The sequence below is a fragment of the Hippocampus bargibanti genome, linkage group LG12 (genome assembly GCF_051943395.1).
Source record: "Hippocampus bargibanti isolate YZ-2025 linkage group LG12, ASM5194339v1, whole genome shotgun sequence".
In the NCBI taxonomy this organism is placed as follows: domain Eukaryota; kingdom Metazoa; phylum Chordata; class Actinopteri; order Syngnathiformes; family Syngnathidae; genus Hippocampus; species Hippocampus bargibanti.
Window position 1 is genome coordinate 5,842,823 of NC_142745.1, and position 23,698 is coordinate 5,866,520.

At 39.2% G+C, this 23,698-nt stretch overlaps 2 protein-coding genes and 1 long non-coding RNA gene across 5 annotated transcripts; 1 reads left to right on the forward strand and 2 right to left on the reverse strand.

The window, feature by feature from the left end:
- Positions 1-4,288: 4,288 nt before the first annotated feature.
- On the reverse strand, positions 4,289-16,969 carry eps8l3a (EPS8 signaling adaptor L3a). Of its 3 annotated transcripts, none has more exons than XM_089009658.1 (20): positions 16,844-16,969; positions 15,727-15,803; positions 15,105-15,178; positions 14,956-15,020; positions 14,082-14,240; positions 13,819-13,968; positions 13,471-13,511; positions 12,208-12,278; positions 11,981-12,129; positions 11,767-11,872; positions 11,416-11,489; positions 10,980-11,054; positions 9,840-9,985; positions 8,842-8,995; positions 8,689-8,753; positions 7,777-7,873; positions 7,583-7,690; positions 6,222-6,310; positions 5,012-5,147; positions 4,289-4,901 (listed from the first exon to the last, which is right to left on the reverse strand). In XM_089009658.1, exons 2-20 carry the CDS (start codon positions 15,789-15,791, stop codon positions 4,890-4,892), a joined length of 1,836 nt encoding a protein of 611 aa, XP_088865784.1. In that variant the 5' UTR covers positions 15,792-15,803; positions 16,844-16,969; the 3' UTR covers positions 4,289-4,889. The 3 variants fall into 3 exon arrangements, with proteins under 3 accessions (XP_088865784.1, XP_088865785.1, XP_088865786.1); XM_089009659.1 differs by having other exon boundaries at positions 15,727-15,806; XM_089009660.1 differs by lacking the exon at positions 15,727-15,803 and having other exon boundaries at positions 16,844-16,951.
- Positions 4,375-6,328, forward strand: LOC148890160 (uncharacterized). Its single transcript, XR_016116586.1, has 3 exons — positions 4,375-4,477; positions 4,959-5,178; positions 6,268-6,328. It is a non-coding gene; the product is annotated as an uncharacterized LOC148890160 (long non-coding RNA).
- Positions 16,970-17,732: 763 nt separating the features above from the next.
- On the reverse strand, positions 17,733-23,618 carry irf6 (interferon regulatory factor 6). Its single transcript, XM_089010522.1, has 8 exons — positions 23,393-23,618; positions 22,916-23,124; positions 21,958-22,153; positions 20,961-21,059; positions 20,593-20,862; positions 19,288-19,680; positions 19,069-19,187; positions 17,733-18,621 (listed from the first exon to the last, which is right to left on the reverse strand). The coding sequence occupies exons 2-8, from the start codon at positions 23,087-23,089 to the stop codon at positions 18,382-18,384; spliced, it is 1,491 nt and encodes a 496-aa protein (XP_088866648.1). The 5' UTR covers positions 23,090-23,124; positions 23,393-23,618; the 3' UTR covers positions 17,733-18,381.
- Positions 23,619-23,698: the final 80 nt, after the last annotated feature.

Here is a 23,698-nt window from a genome sequence, read left to right on the forward strand (position 1 = left end):
AGGGAGTCTGAAAAAATATCGATATAACCGGGACTATCGATATATCCGACCCTGTTTGCATGTAATTTTCTCCGTGCGGGCATAGAAATAGTATCGATATAACCGGGACTATCGATATATCCGATATCGATATAACGAGACTTTACTGTATATCTCTTTGCATACATCGCACTATCCATATGCAGCAAATATTACAGTGCCTTGTTCATTCATCACATGGCATTGTCTGCATTTAGGATTTTCAGTGCTCAAATGAGCCATGCTCAAATTGAAACAGATTCTTTTTTTATTTTATTTTTTTGCATGCCTGCATGTTAAACTACATTATGTTTACAGTAAGCTGGAATATAAAGGCAGCATGCCCACCAACCAGCTGTTAAGAGTTTGTATTAAAATCCATGACCATTTAAAACGTTTGGGCTCACTTTAAATATGTTTTGTTGAAAGATAGCTTCTAAAAAAGCTATGATATTAGTTTGAGCATGCCACTCGCCGGGCCATCTGTTCGTTTGACGCTGAGCTGCATTGTATTTGTTCACGTTATGAATTAGCAACGAGGGCACTTAGTTATTCTAACAGAAAACTCCAAAAGTCCATGTTTTGTTTGACTTTGCTCAACTGATGATATACTGGTTAGACATTGATATGATTTTAAAAAGTACTGTTTGTTCTAATACAAGTTTCTAAGTGACTTCCAAACTTTTTAATGGTATATTAAAGGACAACCGACGTCACTTTTTTGTTTTTTAACTGACACCAGAAAAACGTTTTATAGCATCTAAAATACCCAAAACGTGCAGCATGATATTTTTAGTCGAATGCAAAACATCAATAAAAATGACCTAAAGTGTCCAAAATCTGCAAAAAAATGAGCTGCGAATTGGGCATTTTCAGAAAGTCCCGCCCCCCAGTTTGTGACGTCACGCCAGATGTCTTGCATTGCTTGTGAATCAAAACAATGGCTTCAGATTCAGAGAATATGCTTTTTTTGTTCCACATCCAGTGATGAATATGATTCAAATAGTTCTGAAGAGGAAAGCATATATGTTTGCAATCGATTAAAGAATTTATTTGTGCCATTTTGAGGCAACATTGGGGGAAAATCTCTCACCCAAAAAAAGAGGCACAAAATGGCGACCTCCTGTGGCCACCTCCGTTTCCACACGCTGATAAATACCTTATATGGCTCTTGGATGCCCTCTTCTGGCCTTCTGGCGGCTTTTGGGTGCAACACGAGGTCCCCAGACCAAACAAGTACAGCAAACTACATTGAGGACCGCTACAGTGTGTCTTTTTTACGGTAAAGGGCGGTCCTTTAGTGACGTCACGTACAGACTCGTCACCAACTCAAAAACAAGACTTCCTGAATATTCAGCGCGAGTCTTAAAACGTAAAATCTAGCTATAAGCGGTGGAATCTTATTAAAATACGCTCAGTAGAAGTCATGTGAAGCCATTTTACAAATTATGGACACAACGGAGACGTCGGTTGTCCTTTAAGACCACATACTCGCTCACCATCCTGGGTTATGGTTAGTTCTGCTTTGCTTTTGTACCGATTCCAACTTGTCATATCACACTTCAAATACTTGCGTGTTACCCGTAGGCTGACCTATAACCTCTCCTCCCATCGATCATGTCATTCAGGCCATTCATCATGTATGTGAAGGATTCAACAGTAAGCCCAGTGGTGCCTTGAGATACGACTGAGCCGACCTTTTTCACAGGCGTTTAAAACAAACCACCTAGCTTTGCCTTTAGACCGCTTAGCTTCATGCTAATAAACAATGCGAAATGCTACTAGGAGCTAACAAATGGTGTTCGTTATAGAGATACGGTATTTGGAGACTAACTGAATCAGCACAAGTAGATGCTAAAATGCTCACCCATTACTTATCTATCCTTTGCCAAGAGCTGCAGTTTACCAAGTCACAGGCAGTCATTGGAAAAGTCATCTTTGTTTGTGTCTGTGACTATTTGCTGCGCCCTGGTGGCCAAGTTACACATCACACAATGAACTTCAATTCATCCTGATGCACAAGCTGTTGCTTATGCTGTTTGTTTTTACTACATAATTTTACAAGGCACAATGTTGTAGAACGCCATCTTTATTTAATTGTATTTTGTTTGCGGGGGGGGGGGGGGTCAAACATTTAGCAAAGGTAATTTAAGATATGAGTCATTATTATTATTATTATTATAACTAATTAAACTTATATCAAGTCACGATTGTACAGTACTCTATCACTATTCGCGTGGCATACTTGGGATACTTCACTACATTTGCGTACAGCCTGCATCAATAAACAAGCACACCACATCAGCCAGCAGGGAAGTAAATTCAAAAGGCCCCGAAAAGTATTAATCAATACTGATGATTATTGCCATTGAGAAGTTAAAAACCTTTGTTGTAGCTGTTAGATGTGAAAATGTACCAAAAGACGTGACCAGCACATGCACTGCAAATGTGAATGTGCCGCAAAGTGTGAGACTGTTAGCCTTATATACAAAGTGTATTTTTAAAAACGTAAATTAATTTTCTTTCTTAGTTTATCTGATTCTGATTTTTTTAATGTTTGATGACGCGACAGACTGGTTTCCTTGTAGTGACTTAAACAGCCTACAGGGGGTGACAAACGCACGTTTTGCACCCTGCATGATTTCTTACCTCCATTGAGAGCGGTGTCCATATTTAGGACTTAATAGAAACACTTAAAATGTAAGTGTTTCCAGACATTTAGTCATCATGTCACAAAAAGTCGATAAACACATTTTAATGATGTAGCCCTTGCCCTCTAGTGGAAGATAATTTAGTTGTTTACCCTGTCACTATACATAGCTAGCAAAGAATACTAGACTGTATTTGTACTAAATTGATCGCTTTTGGTCCAATTCAGTACATTTGGATAATTTTTCATTGCATGCTTGATAATTTCTTTAGCACTGCTTGCATTGCATTAATAAAAAAAATAAATGCTGTACAATAAACCTAGAAATAATATAAACATATTTTTAAACACTATATAAAAGATCTTATTTTGTGTATCGAATGTAATTTCTGTTTTTAGGTTAACTTGAAAATCGCCAATTTACACACATGCATATTTGTGTTCCATTAGGCATCAATTAAGTCATAAATGGTACACACTGTGGAATTTACAAAACCATATCAACTCTCGAGTTGAAAGTACTTCAGTCTAATGCAAATCTCGTCGTTTTTTAGCTCAAACAGAAACATAAATGTGTTCTATGTACGAACACAATGTAGCTTGTCCTACCTCGCAATTCCAAATCCTTTAGCTGTCCACCACATTACATGAATAACAATTTCTGAAAAATAATTCCGGTAGTTTCTATGTTTTTTTTATGTTTGTGAACCAAGTGTTCCGATGCCTGTTTTATGCCTGCCCACTCTTTCCAACTGCAGTAGGGAGATTATCAACACGCAACAGATCTTTGAAGAGAGTTAAAATGTTATATCTGAGCACTTAAAATAAAGTATGTTTCATCATAATGTACTGTTGTGATTGCTATCGCTTTATTTCTCGGGTTTTCTGAATGTGATTTCAGGTCACTCCCATGCGTTTTTTTTTAAATCCGTCGAATGTCATCATTAGGGTTAGAAATGAAACGACATCTCCTTCCCTGCCAAATAGGTTTGCTCTGACCAATAAAGAAGACAGAAAATGCTCACATACATACACTACTGAAATATCAGCAAAATAAATAATAATAATAATAATAAACAACTTTACCATACACAAGGGGAGATTCGTGTCAGGTAAACGCTTAAAAAAGAAGAGAAAAGACAATTCTGAGCAATATAATACAACTTTATTGTACAAATAGGATGTAGCTTGCAGAGTTAGTGCTTCTGATCACATTGACAGAAGGCTTTGCAAGTCATTGCAACACATGATTGAAATGACGCGTTTAAGGAAACTTCAAAACGAAATCCATGGACATCCGCAGGACTCTGGTTGAATACCAAACATTCGCAATTATGTTAAACATAATTTTATTGCGTGGGTATATTACGTGTACAGTAAAAATTTAAAACTGGCATGTACTGTACCTGGAAGATGGAGTTTGACTGCGTTCACACTGTAGGTCGTATTTTGACGGCAGGTAGATTAAAAAAAAGGATGTCGAGTATTTGTAACTGGCAGGTATCTTGTCATTGGTTGCCACGACAACAAAAATATAATTTATTTAGACTTGTTGTTCTGTAAAGGTGTTTAATGTTTCTATGCGAAACTTTATGTGTGTTTTTTTTCTTTTTTTTCCCGAAAAATCGTCTTCGATACTTTATTTATAATGTTTGTCATTGTCACTTCCGCTTCCGTTTCAGGTGTTTTAGATAAAAGCAAGTACAGCGAGTCAGACGGAACGAAAGTCTCGAGAGAGAGAGACAAGCAAAGTAACGAAAGTCTCAAGTCTACATCGTTTATCTACTTTCGGTTAACAAGGTGCACACGGTACGTTATTAATTTCCTTATTGACTGAATGTTTTGTCGAACTTATTGTCGAACTTATTGTAATGTTGTTGTTTTAATGTCCTGTATAGTTTTCACAGTGTTCAAGTGTTTCACAATAACGTCATCAGTACGAAGCGTCATACTTGACCGGGGTAGTTACAGTATTAGTAAACTTGGGAAAGGACCATACAATAATGGCTTGCACATCCAATAAATATACAGTATTGTTAAATTAATGCCTCTCAGTGTCTCAATTAAAAGCTAGCTTTATCGTCGTAAATGCAGCATTTTGGAGTCGAGTTAGAGTAAAACATACTGTACAGTCAATGTTTTTAATGTGATAATGTATAAATGTATAAATGACAGAGGATGTGAGCTCTGGTGATGGTATCCTCCTTGAAGACTCTTGGGCTCAGTTTGCAGCCTACAGTTGTAAGGAAAACAGACAAGTAACATTGTTAATCGTCTCACACAAACATAGAATTTGTCACTAGTTGGTCTCCCTGAAAAGCGAAGGAACAAGGTGCCACTCACAGCCAAGGCGGCGGAGCGAACTGCTTGTAATTGGAAGAACACCCTTCCGCCTTCTTCCGGACACACCGTCTTCAGTTCCTCTCGGGTCATGCTGAAGAGCATGGAGCCGCTCAGCACGCCCAGACAGCGCACCGTGCTGCACGCATGGATCAAGAACAAGAATGGAGGTGAAAATCGATGCAACCAACACAGAGTCAAATGCAGTACACAAATAAACAAATAAATGGGTTAATAAATAAATGGATAAATAAACCAATAAATAAAAACACACATACATAAATAACTGAATAACCAATGACTAAGTAAATAAATAAATAGACAACTAACTGAGTAAATAAATAAACAACTAACCAAGTAAATACATACATACATAAATAAATTAAATACATAAATGTATACATGGACAAATAAATAGATAAATGGATACATACATACTGTACATGCATACATACATACATACATACATACTGTACATACATACTGTACATACATGCATACATACACACACACACACAAAGCACACGCACATGCATACACACACAGATGCACACACACACACACACACAAAGCACACACACACGCACACACACATACATACATACACACACACGCGCGCACACACACACACACACACATATACATACATACATACACACACACACACACACACACATATACACATACATACATGCACACACACACACATACATACATACTGTACATACATGCATACATACACACACACACACACAAAGCACACGCACACGCATACGCATACACACACAGACGCGCACACACAAACACACACACACACACACACACATACAAAGCACACGCACACACACATACACACATACATACATACACACACACAAAGCACACGCAAACACGCACACACACACACACACACACACACACAAATATACACACACACACACAAAGCACACGCACACACACACACACGCGCACACATACATACATACATACATACATACATACATACATACATGAAAAAAACAAAAAACATGACTTAAAAGTAATACATTCTAAACATGATCAGTAAAAAAAAATAGTCATGGATGCAAATCAAATTTGAGGCTGTAGCGGAGCACGATGTAGATTAGCGAGATATCATATTGACAGGAGCTCTCGTTCGATGTACTGGAAGGAAGTGTTCTGTGAATTGTTGTGCGTGATGTACTGTCCTCACATCTTGCTGAAGCCCATGTGTTCAAGCCAGGCTTTCACCTCAGCAGGTTTGGACTTCTTGCCTACGACGGCGGGAGAGCTTCCAGTTGGCTGAGGAAGGAGGTAGAAGATTTTGTAAGACTTTGGTTTGAAGTTTGACCGACAAAAGCTTGCGTTATACGGATTTTACCATGCTTTGTAATTCATAGCTATGTCTCTATGGAAAGAATGTTACTGAACCTTACCCTAAATTCATACACAGTGTATTACTAAATACAGTATACTGCTACAACAAACAGTGCAGCTCAGCTTCTGGCAACTTTGTGACCTTTAAACAGCAACATGTCTGCATCGTTACCTAAAAATAATTGTTGTGTTTGTTTCTTTGATAGAAAATGTTATTTTAACACATTCACTGCCAGACGTGCAAAAATCTGAAAAGAGTTAATTCTTAAAGGACAACCGACATCACTTTTTTGTTTCCTAACTGACATCAGAAAAACGTTTTATAGCATCTAAAATACCCAAAACGTGCAGTATGATATTTTTAGTCAAATTCAAAACACCAATAAAAATGACTTAAAGTGTGCTGAAACTGCAAAAAATCTAAACAGGAAGTGGCCAGTTTCAGAAGGTCCCGCCCCCTTGTTCGTGGTGTCACGCCAAAACGTCTTCCCAATGGCTTCAGATTTGGAGAAGATACTTTCTTGTTACTCATCCAGTTATGAATATGATTCAAATAGTTCTGAAGAGGAAAGCATACATGTTTGCAATCGATTAAATAATTTATTCCGTGTCATTGTGAGGCATCGGGTGGGGAGTGACAATGTCGCACCCAAAAGAGACAGACGATGGCGACAAAGCTCTGTGGAAACGGGCTCAACATTTTTGTCACAACACACAAGGATTCACCATCGCGTTATTTATGCGTTTTCCTTATAATTTTGCCATCAACACGGATCAACACAAAGTTTTGACCAAACGTACCGCAAAATGCATTGACGTGATGAAAGGACTGCTGCAATGTGTTCTTTCTCGGTCAGGGCCGTTCCTTCAGTGACGTCACGTGCGGACTCGTCACCAACTCAAAAACAAGACTTCCGGAATATTCAGCGCGAGTCTTAAAATGTAAAATCTAACTATATGCGGTGGAATCTTATTAAAATACGCTCAGTAGAAGTCATTTAAAGCCATTTTACAAATTATGGACACAACTTGTCCGGAGGCGTCGGTTGTCCTTTAAATATCATTCAATTTGTTTTGCTCATGAGATAAGTTATTATCAGGGAAATACGGTTGGATTAAAATACAGTATAAGATAGCGTAGATCAGTTGTAATAAGTGTAAATGTGATCTAAAATTAGAATGCGACATTGCAGCCACCATGTCATCAGCTTGTTGTTCATTTTCCGTGAGAACTTTGCTGGGGACGAAACCTTCCTCTCCTCTGCTGTTCCTCACTTTCCACCACAGTTTGGACACGTCCAGCAACTACGGGAAACAAACCAAGCATTTTTTTCGTCATCATTTCAATCTAAAATGTGTTTTTTTGAAACAGTTGGGATGATGCGGCAAACCTCCACGACTTCGCCTTTCCTGATAGTCAGCTCTCTGTTGTTCCGGGAAATGAAGTCTTGCGTGACGCACATGCGACGCAGCTTCTTCTCTGGCAATCTGGGGATGACCACACGTGCACACACACCAAATGTGAATTAAAGGACAACCGACGCCTCCGGACAAGTTGTGTCCATAATTTGTAAAATCACTTTAAATGACTTCTACTGAGCGTATTTTACAAAGATTCCACCGCATATAGCTATATTTTACGTTTTAAGACTCACGCTGAATATTCAGGAAGTCTTGTTTTTGAGTTGGTGACGAGTCCGTACGTGACGTCACGTAGGGAACGCCACACAATGCATTTTGGGTACTTTGTTTGGTCTGAAAACTTCGTGCTGATCCGTGTTGATGGCGAAATTAAAAGGAAAACATACATAATGCGATGGTGAATCGGTGTGTGTCTTGCACCAAGACTACTATTTGATACTAGTTGACACAAATTCCCAGCAGACAAATCAGCCCATTTGCAACGGAGCTTGGGCGCCATCTTGTGCATTTTCTGGGACGCTACATTAGAATCCTGACAGCTCGAATTGATCCAAAAGGACTTCTTTAATCGATTGCAAACATGTATGCTTTCCTCTTCAGAACTATTTGAATCATATTCTTAACTGGATGAGTAACAAGAAAGCATCTTCTCCGAATCTGAAGCCATTGTTTTGATTCTCCAGCAATGTAAGACGTCTTGGTGGCGTGGCGTCACGAACAAGGGGGCGGGACCCTCTGAAACTCTGCATCTCCGGGGTCATTTTGAAGTAGTTTTGGACACTTTAACTTATTTTTATTGGTGTTTTGCATTTGACTAAAAATAGCCTGCGTGTTTTGGGTATTTGTTGTTCATTTTCCGTTATGTAAAATTAGCCGTCTACCTTGCAGGGATCCTTGGAAACTGTGTTGGTGGTTCAGGTGGCGACTGCATCTTCTTGCTTGTTGTCTACACACACAAAGCAAAAAACTCTCTTGGTTTTTTCTTCTGTCTATTTTCCCCATCAATGAAAAGAGAGGAACGTATGAGGGTGCACCTTGCTGGAGGACGGGGGCCATCGAACCTCCTCGGCCATCATTGGGGTATCAATGGCGGCGGTAGGGGCCTCCCTTAGCTCGGGAGGTTGCCAGCCGTCAAAGAACGTGAGAGTGTATGTCGGGATGTACTCGTCATCCTCGGGCCATTTTGTGCTGAGGCAAAGTAAGAAACATTTTGGAGTACCCAGATATAAACTGGACATGACATGAGCTGCTATGCACACAATCTATTAACCCTTTCACGCACCAATCATGACAACAATACAGTAGTTGTCATGATCTGACAACAAAAGTTATCAGAATCAGAAAGCCTTTCATTGTCCCACAATGGAGAAATTTGCATTTAACCAAAATTAAAATGGGTAAATTCTATCTACCATTCTATTCCGAGAAAAAGTTACAAAGATGAAGGTGGAATAATAATAATTACATTTTAAAAAGTCACGTTTATTGGAATAAAATTATAATTTGTGAGGGTTTAAAAAATGTATAGCCTGTGGGCGAAGCAAGGTTATCGCAGTTAAAAGAAACTAAAAAAATAACTGAAACTACAATTGGAAAAACAGTTTTGTGAATGAAAAAAAATAAAAATACATCTTACACCAATAAAATTGAGTCAAACTAATTATTACCAAAATTTTTAATTGTGAAATGAAAGGTTTGCTTTTAACGTTTTATTTTAATACTGAAGGGTGCTTTGTGACCTTTTTTCATTACGTATTTGACAAATATTTCATATATTTAAAATAAACAAATACAACCTAAATAAAACTAACAATAAAACTAATAAAACCAAAATTAAAAAAAAACATTTAAAACATACATTTTTAAAATTGGAAATAAAAAAAAAAACAGTTCCAAAAGCGAATAAACTGATTCATAAAACAATGTTAAAATTCTGCAATTTATGGAATTCTTATTAAAGAAAATAATATTGCATTAACTCATTCACTGTCAGACGGTGTGCAAAAATGTGTCGTTCAAGTTGGTCCTCTACCTTGGGATATTCCACGCGTCTCCCAAAGACTGCCACAGCTGGTCCTCCTCCGCGGATGCCTCTTCGCTCATGAGGCAGATACACTGAGGAGTCAAAAGGGGAGCGACGATCCTCGGGGGGACGTCCTCAGAGCACTGATTTACAATCTGGTGAGCGCAAAATGAGGGACATCAAATGCAATTAGAAATGGCCGCTTCTATAAAAAAAAATGGTGTCATTTGTATCCAAAATCTGCATGAAGGAAGGTGAACTGAAATTCTGTAGAATGAATTTGAAATGCAGGAATTGTGGATTGGGAGATTTTAGGGCGGGGCTTGTGACAAAAATCAAGTTATAGGATTGTGGTGCATGTGTAAGATTTCCCATGAACATGTGGAAACATACACACACGGGAAATATTCATGATAATAATAATAATAATACATTTAATTTCTAAGCGCCTTTCAAAACTCTCAAGGACACTTTAGAGTCACTGGATTTTTTTGTGCGCGGGTGAGCAGCTCCAGCGTTCCGTCCACTTGGTGTGGTCTAATAATAATAATAATACATTTCATTTATAAGCACCTTTCAAAACTCTCAAGGTCGCTTTACAGTCACAGGATAAATTTTTCTGTGGGTGAGCAGCGGCAGCCACACGCACCAGCGTTCATTCAACCCGGAAGTAACTCAAATAGATAGAAAGCTAGCTATATAGCTAATACATAGCTAGCTGTATAGACGGCCAGGGAGCTAGATAGCAAATAGCTAGCGAGCGAGAAACCAGCTAGATAGCAAGGTAAATCTTACATACATGGCTGAGCCTATGAGTTTTTTTCTCGATTGTTGCACGGGTATGTATGTATGTTCACTGATTTTTTTAAAACATTTTTGGAGGGAATAATTTAAATTTTTTTGTTTGTTTTTATTCCTACATTTTTTTCAGCCGATTTTCCTTTTATTATTTAAAATGTGTTTATTGCACTTTTTTTGGGCGCGGTTAAAATTATAGAATTAGAATCAGAAAACCTTTATTCGTCCCACAATGGGGAAATGTATTTATCGAGAATGTTTATCAGTGTTTTTGCAGGATTATTGAGGACCGAAAATTCTATGTGTTTTTATTCATTTATTTATGCAAAATGATTTTAGAGTGCAACTTACAAATGCTAACGCGGAGAAGAAGGAGTGCACAAATTCTGACACACTTGGGTTATTGATCATTCCCTTCAGCTCCACCTGTGGACACAGAGGCATCATTTATTTTCGGAATCCAATGAAGAAAACACACAAAAAATACATTTAAAAATGTGTGTGTGGGGTGTGTGTTTGTATGGCTGTTCCTGTGAGGACCAAAATGATTTTATACCACATGTAGCGAGGACATTTTTGAGAAGTGAGGACCATTTGGCCGGTCTTCACAAGTTTTTTATTTGTGTGTGTGTGTGTGTGTGTGTGTGTGTGTGTGTGTGTGTGTGTGTGTGTGTGTGTGTGTGTGTGTGTGTGTGTGTGTGTGTGTGTGTGTGTGTGTGTGTGTGTGTTTGCATGTGTGTGTGTTAAAAGCCGAGACAGATAATTGAATAGAGCCAAGGGTACCCACCAGAAGGTTGAAACCACATTTGATCTTCTGAAGACATTCTTCAAACTCTGCTGTTGAAGGCATTCCGACCACAACTGTAAAACAAAACACAATCAAAACACATTTTAGGCATTTTTTTTTTAAATACAGTAAAGTCTCGTTATATCGATATCGGTTATATCGATAGTACTGCTTATTACGATAGTATTTCTATGAACGCAAGGAGAGAATTTAAATGCCGGATCGGATATATCGATAGTCCGGTTATATCGATATTTTTTCCGACTCCCAAGAATATCGATATAACGAGACTTTACTGTATGCATGGATTTTTAATTTAAAACTGACATCAAAACGTCTACATTGCCAAACCTTTCCCCTTTTTCTTTTTCTTATTTTTCTTGGCATTTTTCGCTGCAACGCCGGCCACCTTCCCCATGAAGATCTCGATGTCGTTGACGATGTGATTCAAGATGTCCTACGCCGTCGAAAAGGGAAAGATGAACAGTTGCTATAGTATTGAAACTCCAGAGGCAAGGTCCTCGATTCTTAATTCGTTTATTTTTAAAAATTTTTTTTTACATACCACGTTTCTGTCCAATTCTGTGTAAGTTTGTTGAGGTGGCAAAGTTCCTTCTCTGATGGATGCGTCCTCCTCTAGTTCCTCGTGATCCTCATCTTCCTCTTCTTTCTGGTCATCAACATGCTTCGGAGCTACAACCAGGTGAGTGTCCTCTAAATGCACCAAAAGCAGATATAAAACGAATGCTGTGTCATTATTGCGGGTACAGAACCTTATATTAACAGCCTCACCGTTGTAATCGGGAGGAGCCCATTCTTCGGGTTCAACTTTACTTCGACTTTCCGCTTCTTGGTGAGTTGCACTGTTGGGTAAAAAGTGTCACCATCAATTCAAAGCCAAAGAGGGCTCAGCAGATTTATGGTACAGACGCTCCCCAATTTACAAACAAGACACATTCCGAACGGTTGTTCGTAAAGTGAATTTGTTCGTAAGATGTTTCAGTTCTATATTTGGTATGGAATGTATGTTTAAGGCTTATATATGTATGTTTAAAGGACAACCGACGTCTCCGGACAAGTTGTGTCCATAAAATGGCTTCAAATGACTTCTACTGGGCGTATTTTAATAAGATTCCACCGCATATAGCTATATTTTACGTTTTAAGACTATTCAGGTTTCACTATTTTAATCACATTCACTATTCTAAGAATATTCAGGAAGTCTTATTTTTGAGTTGGTGACGAGTCCATACTTGACGTCATGAAAGGACCGCCCCCTGACCGAAAAAAAGACACATTGTAGCAGTCCTTCAATCATGTCAATGTATTTTGCTGTACATGTTTGGTCTGAGAACCGTGTTGCCACCAGAAGAGGGCATCTAAGCTCCATATAAGGAATTTATCAGCCTGTGGAAGCGGAGGTGGCCACTGGAGGTCGCCATTTTGTGCCTCTTTTTTTTTGAGAGAGAGATTTTCCCCCAATGTTGCCTCAAAATGGCACATATAATTCTTTAATCGATTGCAAACATGTATGCTTTCCTCTTCAGAACTATTTGAATCATATTCATAACTGGATATGTAACAAGAAAGCATATTCTCCGAATCTGAAGCCATTGTTTGGATTCTCCAGCAATGCAAGACGTCTTGACGTGACGTCATGAACTGGGGGCGGGACTTTCTGAAAATGCCCAATTCGCAGCTCAATTTTTTTGCAGATTTGCAGATTGCAGACACTTTAAGTTATTTTTATTGGTGTTTTGCATTTGACTAAAAATATCATACTGCGTGTTTTGGGTATTTTAGATGCTATAAAACGTTTTTCTGATGTCAGTTAAAAAACAAAAAAGTGACGTCGGTTGTCCTTTGAGGCCTGTATAGTAACCTGTATCGGTTTGTACTATAAAAATAAACATTTAATAATATACATGCTCTATAAAGATACATGTACAACTGGAGACAATACTACATATAGTAAAACAAAAATATTCGTATGTACCATTGTTCGTAACTCGAATGTTCGTTAAGTAGGGACGCGTCTGTACTTGCCCCGCCTACCTTATACGCGCTTGTGAAAGAGCCCTTTCGACGTAATCAGCCTGGAAGCAAGATGGGATATTTCATTAGTTGTCATTAGTCAGTTTTTTTTTTGGGGGGGGGGGGGGGGGGGGGGGGGGGGGGTGGGAGGAAACCAGAGTACCCAAAGAAACCCCACGCAGGCCGGCGGAGAACATGCTAACTCCACACAGGAAAACCAGAGCCGAGATCGAATCCACGACCTATGCACTATGAGGTTGACCCGCTAACCCCTTGACCACCGAACAATAAAATATATAATGAATAAAAACAAATGGGGGGGTGGGGTCCCTGATCGCTTAAAAGGGTATTTGGACGGGCTCTTATCACCCTGACGTCATCGCAGTGGAAAAGGAAGATGCTTGTCACGTGTTTCCTGCTGGGTTTGACAGTCACTGCCAGGAGCGAGTTGGAAGCCGTCGTGTCCAACACAGCTTTCAGCTCCACAATATCACACAGATGTATAGACTCCAGAACTTCCTAAAACAAAGTCCGACATTGTTATTTTTACTCATTCGTGATGAAGTCCCGCCTCCGCGTCGAGGACAACAGGCCCTGTAGAGTATGGATCCACACGAGCAGGTGTCAGCAACCTTGGTCTCGGTGTCGGTGAGCAGCAGGTCGGTTCCGTTGACCTCCAGTAGCATGTTCTGACCCCATACTCGACCCATTTTGTCGAGTAGATTGAGCCTGTCCACACAGTCTGTGAAGCTTCGCAGATCCTCGCCATCCAGGTCGCATGTGAGTAGATGCTGTCACACAACAACAGTAGCAGCAGATTAACCCCCCTCCCCTTAGAATGAAATGGAGCTATTTTGGAATCCTTCAAAATCCAGTTTGCTTGCACAATTGTTAAATAAATAAAAATAACAATAAATTAAAATAACAATAAATAAATATAAATATATAAAGGTAAAAGTAAAAATAAAAATAAAAATAATAAAAGTAAAAATAAAAATAAAAGTAAAAGTAAAAATAAATAAAAATACAGTAAAATCTCGTTATATCGATATCGGATATATCGATAGTCCCGGTTATATCGATACTATTTCTATGCACGCACGGAGAAAATTACATGCAAACAGGGTTGGATATATCGATAGTCCCGGTTATATCGATATTTTTCGGACTCCCTTGAATATCGATATAACGAGACTTTACTGTACAAATAAAAATAAAAATACAAATAAAAATAAAAAAATGACAATGAAAATGAAAATAAAAATAAAAAAGTAAATGAAAAAATGAAAAACAATACAAAACTAAACTTGAAATGAAATAAAATAAAATGGTTGTGAGTTCAATAAACAGACAACTAAATAAATAAAAATACATAATTAAAAATGCACAAATAAATAAATACATATGTAAATAAATACATAATACACAAAACCATTAATAATAATAATAATTATTATTATTAATAATAATAATAATAATAAATAAATTTGATCAAGTAGACCTTACCTCCACTCTGTAATGGAAATACTTGATGGTGTTGTTCATGGAGGTGGCGTATTCTTTCCGCTGCACTGTTGAAACATGAGCCGACAACACGGCGGTTCATGAAACCGATCCAACAATCGCTCAAAAATGATATGGTACGGTTACTTAACGGTATATTGACTTTGCGCTGGGCCTCGACATAGATGACATCTGTGAGGATATGTCATCCCTGAATGAACAGCCGCTGTCACAACAAACAAGAAAATTGCAGCACAAAAATATAGATGGAATATACTGTATATTCAGTTTCAGTCCGATTCTACATGAGCTGAAGTCATATATTTTAGATTTTTTTTAATTAGTGATCATTTTTAAAACACGGGATAGACAACAAGATTGTTATGCAAGGCGTTGAGCTCAAGGCAATAAAGTGAAAACAAGCCAACAGACTACATGTATTTTGTTCGCCTGCGTGTCAATACAGAGAAACAGGCAACCTTTATGAGAAAACCCACAAAGGTAAATGAGAAAGCGCTAAAAGCTAGTTTCACTCTGCTGAGTATAAATAAATTGAGAAATAATACTGTAATTAAATATACTGTTCAAAATGTCATTTTATAACATTTTCTAATGTAAAAAAAGTTCAAAGTTCAAAAAAGGTTGAAAAACACTGAGGTACATATTGCTTTTTTTTTTTCAACGGAGGTAGAGAAAAATAAGACGCTGGTACAAATAAAAGTGTACAGTTATGTCCTGTGTGCATTACACTTCAATCCTGGATGACAAACATACTTGGACTGGATGGAACCTGCATAACTGCTGGTATCATTCCCCAGCGGACTGTCACTCCTGAACATCCTCGCTCACACCTGCTGTCACATGAGTGTCATAAAACAAGGTAGCTCGTAATGGTATTTTCCATGGTGTTTGGTTTTGATGCTCGATTGTAAAAAAAAATAGCTTAACATAACACAATGGGCGAAAAAAAAGAAAGGCTGTAATTCTATTGAAAAAAAATGTTCTACTATCTATGTAAGACCTCAACTTACAAACACCTTATCTTACAAACTTTTCGTCTTACAAACGTCAAATCTCTGAAACTTAAACCTTATAATAAGCACTATTTTCATAATACACACCCACCACGGCTGGCGGAGTGATCTTCGGCGGAGGCACACGACCGAACAGCAGCAGAGGTTAAGTTACCAACAGTCCTTATAGAAGGTGACTCTTCTTCCATAAGGCATCAACGACCATCAAAAAGGTAAATAAAACTTTATTTTACAGCAGTTTATTTCTTTAATTACAGTCCTCATGTAATGTGCCTCTCTTTCCAAACAGCAATTCCCTTTGACCTTCAACGCCATCCCATCAAGCCATCAATGACCATCACAAATGTAAATAAAGTGACTTTATGATACAATGCAGTGTATTTCTTTCATTACAATACAACAGCACATTTATTATACACAGAATAAGGTATGTTGTGTGTAGTTTTAAGACTTATTTAGTTGAAAAGTATATTTTATGGAAACCCGGGAATGGATTATTCCCATTTTAATGGTTTCCTATGGGAATTTTTTTTTGAGATACACACTTTTCGCCTTACACACTCTGTCTGGGAACCAATTAAGTTCGTAAGTTGAGGTCTCACTGTATAGGTGTACGAAGAGTTTTAGCCCCTAATCATGCCTCCAAAGAAAGTAAGTGCTGCTAAAAGCGACAAAAGAAAAATAGTGCGTACAACTATTGCATTTAAAAAAGAAATAATCGCAAAATATGAAGGAGGTGTGCGAGTGTCTGATCTGGCTAGGGAATACAGCATGGCGAAATCTACGACCAGTACGATATTAAAGAATAAGGAGGCTGTGAAATCTAGTGATGTTGCTATGTGTGTACGAGTTCTTACCTTGGTGTCGAATCCAATTTCAATGCTCCCTTATGGAATATTTACAATCCAGCACAAATTCAAGTCATAGTTTGCGTGACCACTTAAGACTCGCCCATCAAGACAGAGGCCAAAGTCCAACGTGGGTGACACTAAAGAGTTTGACAACACAACGAATGCGTGAAAGAGAAGAGTCGTGTTTCCCGGTGTGGCATCCTGCTTGAGTAAAGGTTATTAGATAGGGAAAAGTCGTGGAGTAGCAAATGTTTAAGAGTTGCCACCGTGATAAATTGACGTTTATTGCTCACAGCAATTTGGCAGCTGCTCTGTGTGATTTATTGTGATGATTTAAGAGGAACGTTAACTTCTAAAATTGACAAAACGAGGTAAACAATCACCGCCTACAAGTCAAATACTCTCAGGTGAACTACAGCACACCCAAAACAGTTTTCCTTAAGGTTGGCTTATATCTTGAAAAATGTAATTAAAAATAAAACCGCGGATGACATTTGTGAACGAAATTGTCTGTACTTTCCTAAAGTCAAATCAAAACTGACTGCCTTCAAAATAAAAGTACCCGTTCAAAATGGAAAAATATATTGCATTAGCCTTTATTACCAGAAACATTGTCTGTGATTTTAGAGAAAGACAGATGGAATAAAATGGAATTCAAACAGCTCACAAGTGCTGAGAATCAAATTTCCTTTAAATCTCGAACCTGAAAATTTGAAAATGTAAATTGCACACATGACCCATGGTTGCTGGTAGATATTTTTCAACCACTAGGGAGCGACAGTGCGGCACCACAACCCCAAAAAGTTCCACCAACAATAATCGCATTTATCGGTCAACTTTGTCACAGTGACACCGAGGCGTTGTGATGGAATAAAAGCAATCCACGAGCTGAAAGTAGCTGGTGTGACATTTTTATTTTACGTAAAATCAGAGTAAAATACACCACAAAACAAAAGTCGCCACTCCCACCCCATGTAAAATTGGATGCAATCCCAAAACAGATCCATAAACATGAACAATGGTTATTCAAAGATACAATGAGTGGATTTAAAATACATTTTTATATACACTTACTCTAAATCTAAATGAAACCGAGGAACAGCTCAAAGCCTAGCATATTTCTGTCGACATTTGCTCAATGTGACTCCCGAGCATAGTTGAATAAGATTTTGGGGAGAGGCGTACAAAAGAAAATTCTCCCAGTTGTTCAAATTTGCATCTTTCAAAATTACGTCATAAAAAAACGGGGAATTTAGCTACTCACTGACATATTTAGGATACACAGGGGCAATCTCTGTAATTCATTAACTATGCTAAACTATCTTTTGCGGCAAGGAGGACTTTGACCGGTTTATTTTGTGCTCCGGCACATACACACACACTGTACAGAGAAGCGTTCCACGAGAAGCGAATAAAACTGAAATATAAACACATGATAGCTTAATCATAGAGACATAGTGATGGGACTTTTAAATAATGAGTACGTCTTTGTTAGCAGGATGTGAAATAAAGATCAATATTGAACCTGTGCCTATCGTTGCCCGTCAGGGTGCACACTGGCCTTGCAGAGTGTGGACGAGGTTCAAGCCTGAGCCAGGGGGCAAAACCCAACCTTCCTGGCCCTGGTTGGTATGCAGAAGGCAGTAGAGCTGTTTCAGATGGGTCACTATGTTATCTTTGATATCGGGGATGGAGATCTGGAGACGCACGCTCCCGCTGTCAAAAGATCGCGTGTTGTCTCCGGAAAACATTTCCGTGATCATGCGAGCTACCACGGGAATGATCTGCAATGACATGAACGTTGTTCGTTTAAAACAGGGGCTGTCAGATTCATTAAAAAAAAAAAAAAAACTGGCCCTCAAGTCGATTGTGGAGTGTGCAGTAATGATCGTGGAAGGTTGTTTGGCTTTAAGAGCTTTAATTTAAAATGAATATTAGATAGTCCGTTTTTTCCGCTGCAAAAATCCCATATTGTTCGAGCTTTATAAAAAGCGCAATGGTTTACAAGGCGCATCATCAGCTTTTGAAAAAATTGAAAGCTTTTAGGTGCGCCTTATAGTGCGGAAAATATGGTATATTTATATATATTTTTATATCAGGTGGAGATTTGGCCTAAGCACAAATACAGCAAATGGATTAGTTTTTCAACACATAAAACAGCGATGTTGACACCCGGCCCACCCTGAGGCAAAGAAATCAACAAATTGTTGCCAGAAGACTTCAATTCTCACTTGAACCATGATGAGTTTCCTCTCTGTCGGCCTTCCGTCCGGCCACTCCTCCCCAAAACATAAGCTGATTTCAAATTGCGGGGGGTTGGGGGTTTGGCCCCGTTGGTGGGCGATCACACCTAAACGACACATGGAATATTGTATCCAAAAGTTGTTTTTTCACATTCCGGAGTGCGAGAGGATAAAGTAGTTGGTATGACGACAGCACAGGAAACTCACCACTAAGAAAGGACTCCAGGCAAAAGAGTTTGACCTTTGTCTGCCTCTCAATAGGATTCGGCGTGGAGGCATTTGGCGCGCAGGGGCCGGACCAATACACCTTGCACTGGCACAGACGCACGGCGTAGATATCGTGGCCGCTCACCTCCAAGATCAGACCTCGGTCCATCACGTCCAGCAAGCGGTTGGTGAAGAGTCTCTGTTTGTCGTTGGTGATGTTCTCCGTGGTGGGGAAACGCAGTTGTTCTAGGCTGACCGGTCCGAACAGCTCTTCCTGGTTGACCATGGGTCCAAGATCCCCGTAGAAGAGCCGGCAACCCTGTGGGTTGCTGACGGTGACGGTAGGACACATCTCTCTGCCCCGGTACAGGAACTGCACTTCCAGGTCGGTCACTGATTAAAGACGCATTCCCCCCCACAAAAATGGAAGTTTTTACATTTAATGCACATGTAAGGTGCGCTTGTTTTGCCAGTTGGGTTCTTTCCGCTACACCTTTTGTCGCCACTTAACTCATTCACTGCCATTCGGGAATTTATTTGGGAATTGAAAAGCATGACATGGAGCGCCATTCCCAAATTTGTTCGGGTTTTGTTTTTTTCTTGTGGGGTGCTGATAAAGTGCTTGTCAGACCTCTGGCAATGTTTTTCCAACCCACGAAGGGACAGCATTTGCCTTTTGTACAGCCACCCTCATTTCAAGCTCAGATAACTCCAGACCCATATAACTTAGGAATTAACTCTTTTTTTTTTTGAAGAGAGAAGAGAGTCTAAGGTTTCTTACGCTCCATTGAATGTTTATGTAGTCCTAATACTCATTATTGTGGGGGTCCTGGAATTCGAGTGACAATGACAAAAACCCTGGCACTGGAGTGGACATTTTTTTTGCAGCTGGCAGTGAATGAGTTAAGCGTGTGTTTTGGGTCATTTAAAACATGCATATTAAAATTGAATTGACATTGAAATTGAATATTCACTTAAATTTACTTTAGAAAATTACCATTTTAGGAAATTGGAGGGCTCATTCAGTCAATTAATTGCACATATACGAATTTGTTGTTCCTAATTGAGCTTCTAGATGGCAGTACTGAGCACGCACCGGTAACAGCGCTACTGCCCAATGGATTAATTCTACATCCAGACGTTATTGATTTTATGACCGAGGGTGCAGGCCGGATGAATTTTTTTTTTTTCACAAATTTGGTTTTGCACATCGTCTAGAAGTGAAAGTTAATTTACTGCAAACGAAGTACTTCGCCTTCTGTGGACGGACATGCTCGGAGGAAGTCAAAATTCGCACAGACATACTTGGTAGGGAGCTGATCCACATCTCCGGAGAAGCAAATAAAGTGTCAGTAAGAGTAGGCCCCTGCATGGAGGGGTCAGCCAGAGCGGCGGAGGGCATGTCGGCAAGCGGTGAGGGTTGCATCTCCACATCCACTGGCTCTTGTTTTGGCCAAACTTTAATCGGTTCTTCTTTCGGCCACACTTTATTCGACTGGGGACAACTTGTAGGCGGTGGCATGGAGGACTCTGAGCTCATAGGAGACCACAAGATGAGAGGAGAAGGACTTGTGCCTGATTGGGGAAATGAGCCGGCTGTGAGCATCAAACCATGGTAAAATTCTTTTTTTTTTTGTCTGTTTAAAAGTTTAATAAAAGTAGAAGATCTCCACCATTAGATGGGTATGGAGGGAGAGATTCTGGTGTGTCTGGTATGTCTTCTTCAGCGCCATCTTCCTCACCCGGAGTCCAAGAACCAGCATCTGAAGAAGCTGTGGATTATTAATTAACAAAAGGTGGTCTTAAAAAATTTATTTCAGCGCTCATGCATAAGAATCAACACCCACCCACGCAAAAAAAGCTTGCATCCTGTTTGAATTATGATCATTAACTCATTCACTGACACACACGAATCTATTCGGGAATTGAAAATATGACGTAGAGCGCCATTCCCTAATTTGTTCGGGTTTTTTTTTCATGCCTGGGTGCCGATAAAACACTAGCCAGACCTCTGGTAATGTTTTTCCCTTCCACAAGGTGGCAATGTTAGTGATTTGTTCCAGCTTCAGTTGTTGTCAAAGCGCTATATAAACCAATGTGTGTATTGCATTGTATTTTGGACAGCCGCCCTCATTTCAAACTCATATAACTCCAGACCCATATCATTAAGAAATCAACTATTTTTTTTCTGATGAAATCAGAATCAGAAAACCTTTATTCGTCCCACAATGGGGAAATTTGCAGTCCACAGCAGCAATTCTAAGCTTTCTAATGCTGCATTGAATGTTTATGTGGTCCTACAACTCAATATTCTGCTGGTCCTGCAATTCAAGTGACAATGACAAAAACCCTGGCACTGGTCTGGACACATTTTTGCACATCGTCTGGTTCTGAATGAGTTAAACAAAATTAAATATATTCAATAGAGGAAAAAATATGGTCAGTCATGGTGTTAATTTTTTTGCTCTTGATATACTTCAGTAAATGGCAACTAGTTCCCATGAATATCAATGTCATTCTTTCTCCCAATAAGAATCCAATATAGAATTGGATCAATAAGCAAAATCACAAAATTATTGCCCATTGCCCCAAGTGTCAAGTCACCCAAAACTCACAAATACCCAAACACAACAATACAAGCATTTGTCGTAAGCCTCATTATTCATTTACCTGGGTTGCTTAAAGGTTGTAGGATTTCACAAACATCATATATTTTTAAAGGATTCATTGGGACCTCTTTGGTTCCGTCGTAGATGAGGGTAAATTCCCGGCTTTTGTTGAGCGCACATCGGAGCTGAGCTTTCCACTTGGCAGGGTCGGGTTCGTCAGACCCTTCTTGGAATTTCCCCGTCTCTACAGCCCACGCCTGAAGGGACATATCAAAATGTTACTTTGTGGCATCAGGCAAAATGCCATTTACTAAAATTAAGTTAAAAAAGTGCTTGTTTCCCATCACACCACTGCCCCAAAAATCTGTTAAAAAACACAAATACAGTGATACCTCGGTTTACGCACCCCTTGCGTCACGAACTTTTCGGTTTACGAACGTTATATTTATGAAAATTTTACCTTGCAAATGCCCCCAAGCTGTGAGTTTGAGACCCCCAAGAGAAAAGTCACAGAGGGCTGCAGGAGTGTTTCAACTGTACTGATCATTTATAATGATAATAATAATAATAATCAATTGTGTTTATCCACAATTTTGTTTCTGCACAGCACTTTTTTTAACAGTTGCGGTTGTTTTGACCGCTAAATGGAGCGACAACATTACTGAAAGCATTCATGAAAAATTAACAGAAATGAGAGTCAATCAGCATTTAATCATTATAGAGATATCAGTTACATACTTATATCACATATGCTTTTTATATATTTTTATACTTTGCACTTTCTACAGTTATTTTTATAAAATTTCATGTGCAGTTGTACATTTCAGGCTCCTGATATTTTTTTGTATATAGAATACTTTGTTTATCTTTTGACCCACCCCTATCAATTTTTCTTCTGTAGATTGCAAATTTCACATGTAGACCATACGCATTTTTAAGTATTTGTTGTAGGTGGTGGGCACGCCAAGATTCATTGAAACTCGACATTTCGTGTAAAACCAGTTTTGGTGATCGTTTACCTTAAATATAGTATCCTCGTCCTCGTGTTGGGGCGTGTGTCGCGTAGCGTGCTTCCACGGGATCCTAAAACGCATGGCGTCACGGTCGATCCACTCCAGGCCGGGATATCTCCCACTATCCACCTGGGCGACCAGCCACGGCTTCAGACGGACACGTCTCGGGGTCACCGCCATGGTGAGACGGGCTGACACTGTGCCGATCGCCTGTTCTAAATTTAAAAACCGTCATTTTAATTCATAATCCGGAACAGGACAATGAAAACCGTACTCATTACAGTAAAACCGGAGTAGCTGGCAGGTATGAAAAAAAAACACAATGCCGCCACGAAGGTAGCGGTGGGTGGAGGGTTATCCAACTGGGTTCCCAATTTAATTAGTTCTGTTTATAAGATCGCCTGAGTTTAAATAACGTTTTAGATATAGTAACACTCAATGTACGTAAAATGTTACGTTTATATAGAATATAATTTCACCTACCTGCGCGAACCAGGAAGTCGCCGTTGCCAGTCGGCCTATGGCCCAAATTAGTTGTATTTTTTTCCTGTTAAAAAGTTTTCGTCTTTCACTACTCAAAACCAACCCTAATTGTGCAATTGTCACCAGTAGTATTCTCAATAAACCACGGTCTAAGTGTGAAGATAACAATCCCCGAGAACTGTTTTTCCTGGTGTTTTTTTTTCCTTCACCCCCTTTCCTCGGCCTGGCCCCGCCCACTTCCCTTAGCCGAAACTCAGGTACTCTGGTGACGTCATACCAATGACACACCCTTCCACAATATGAACC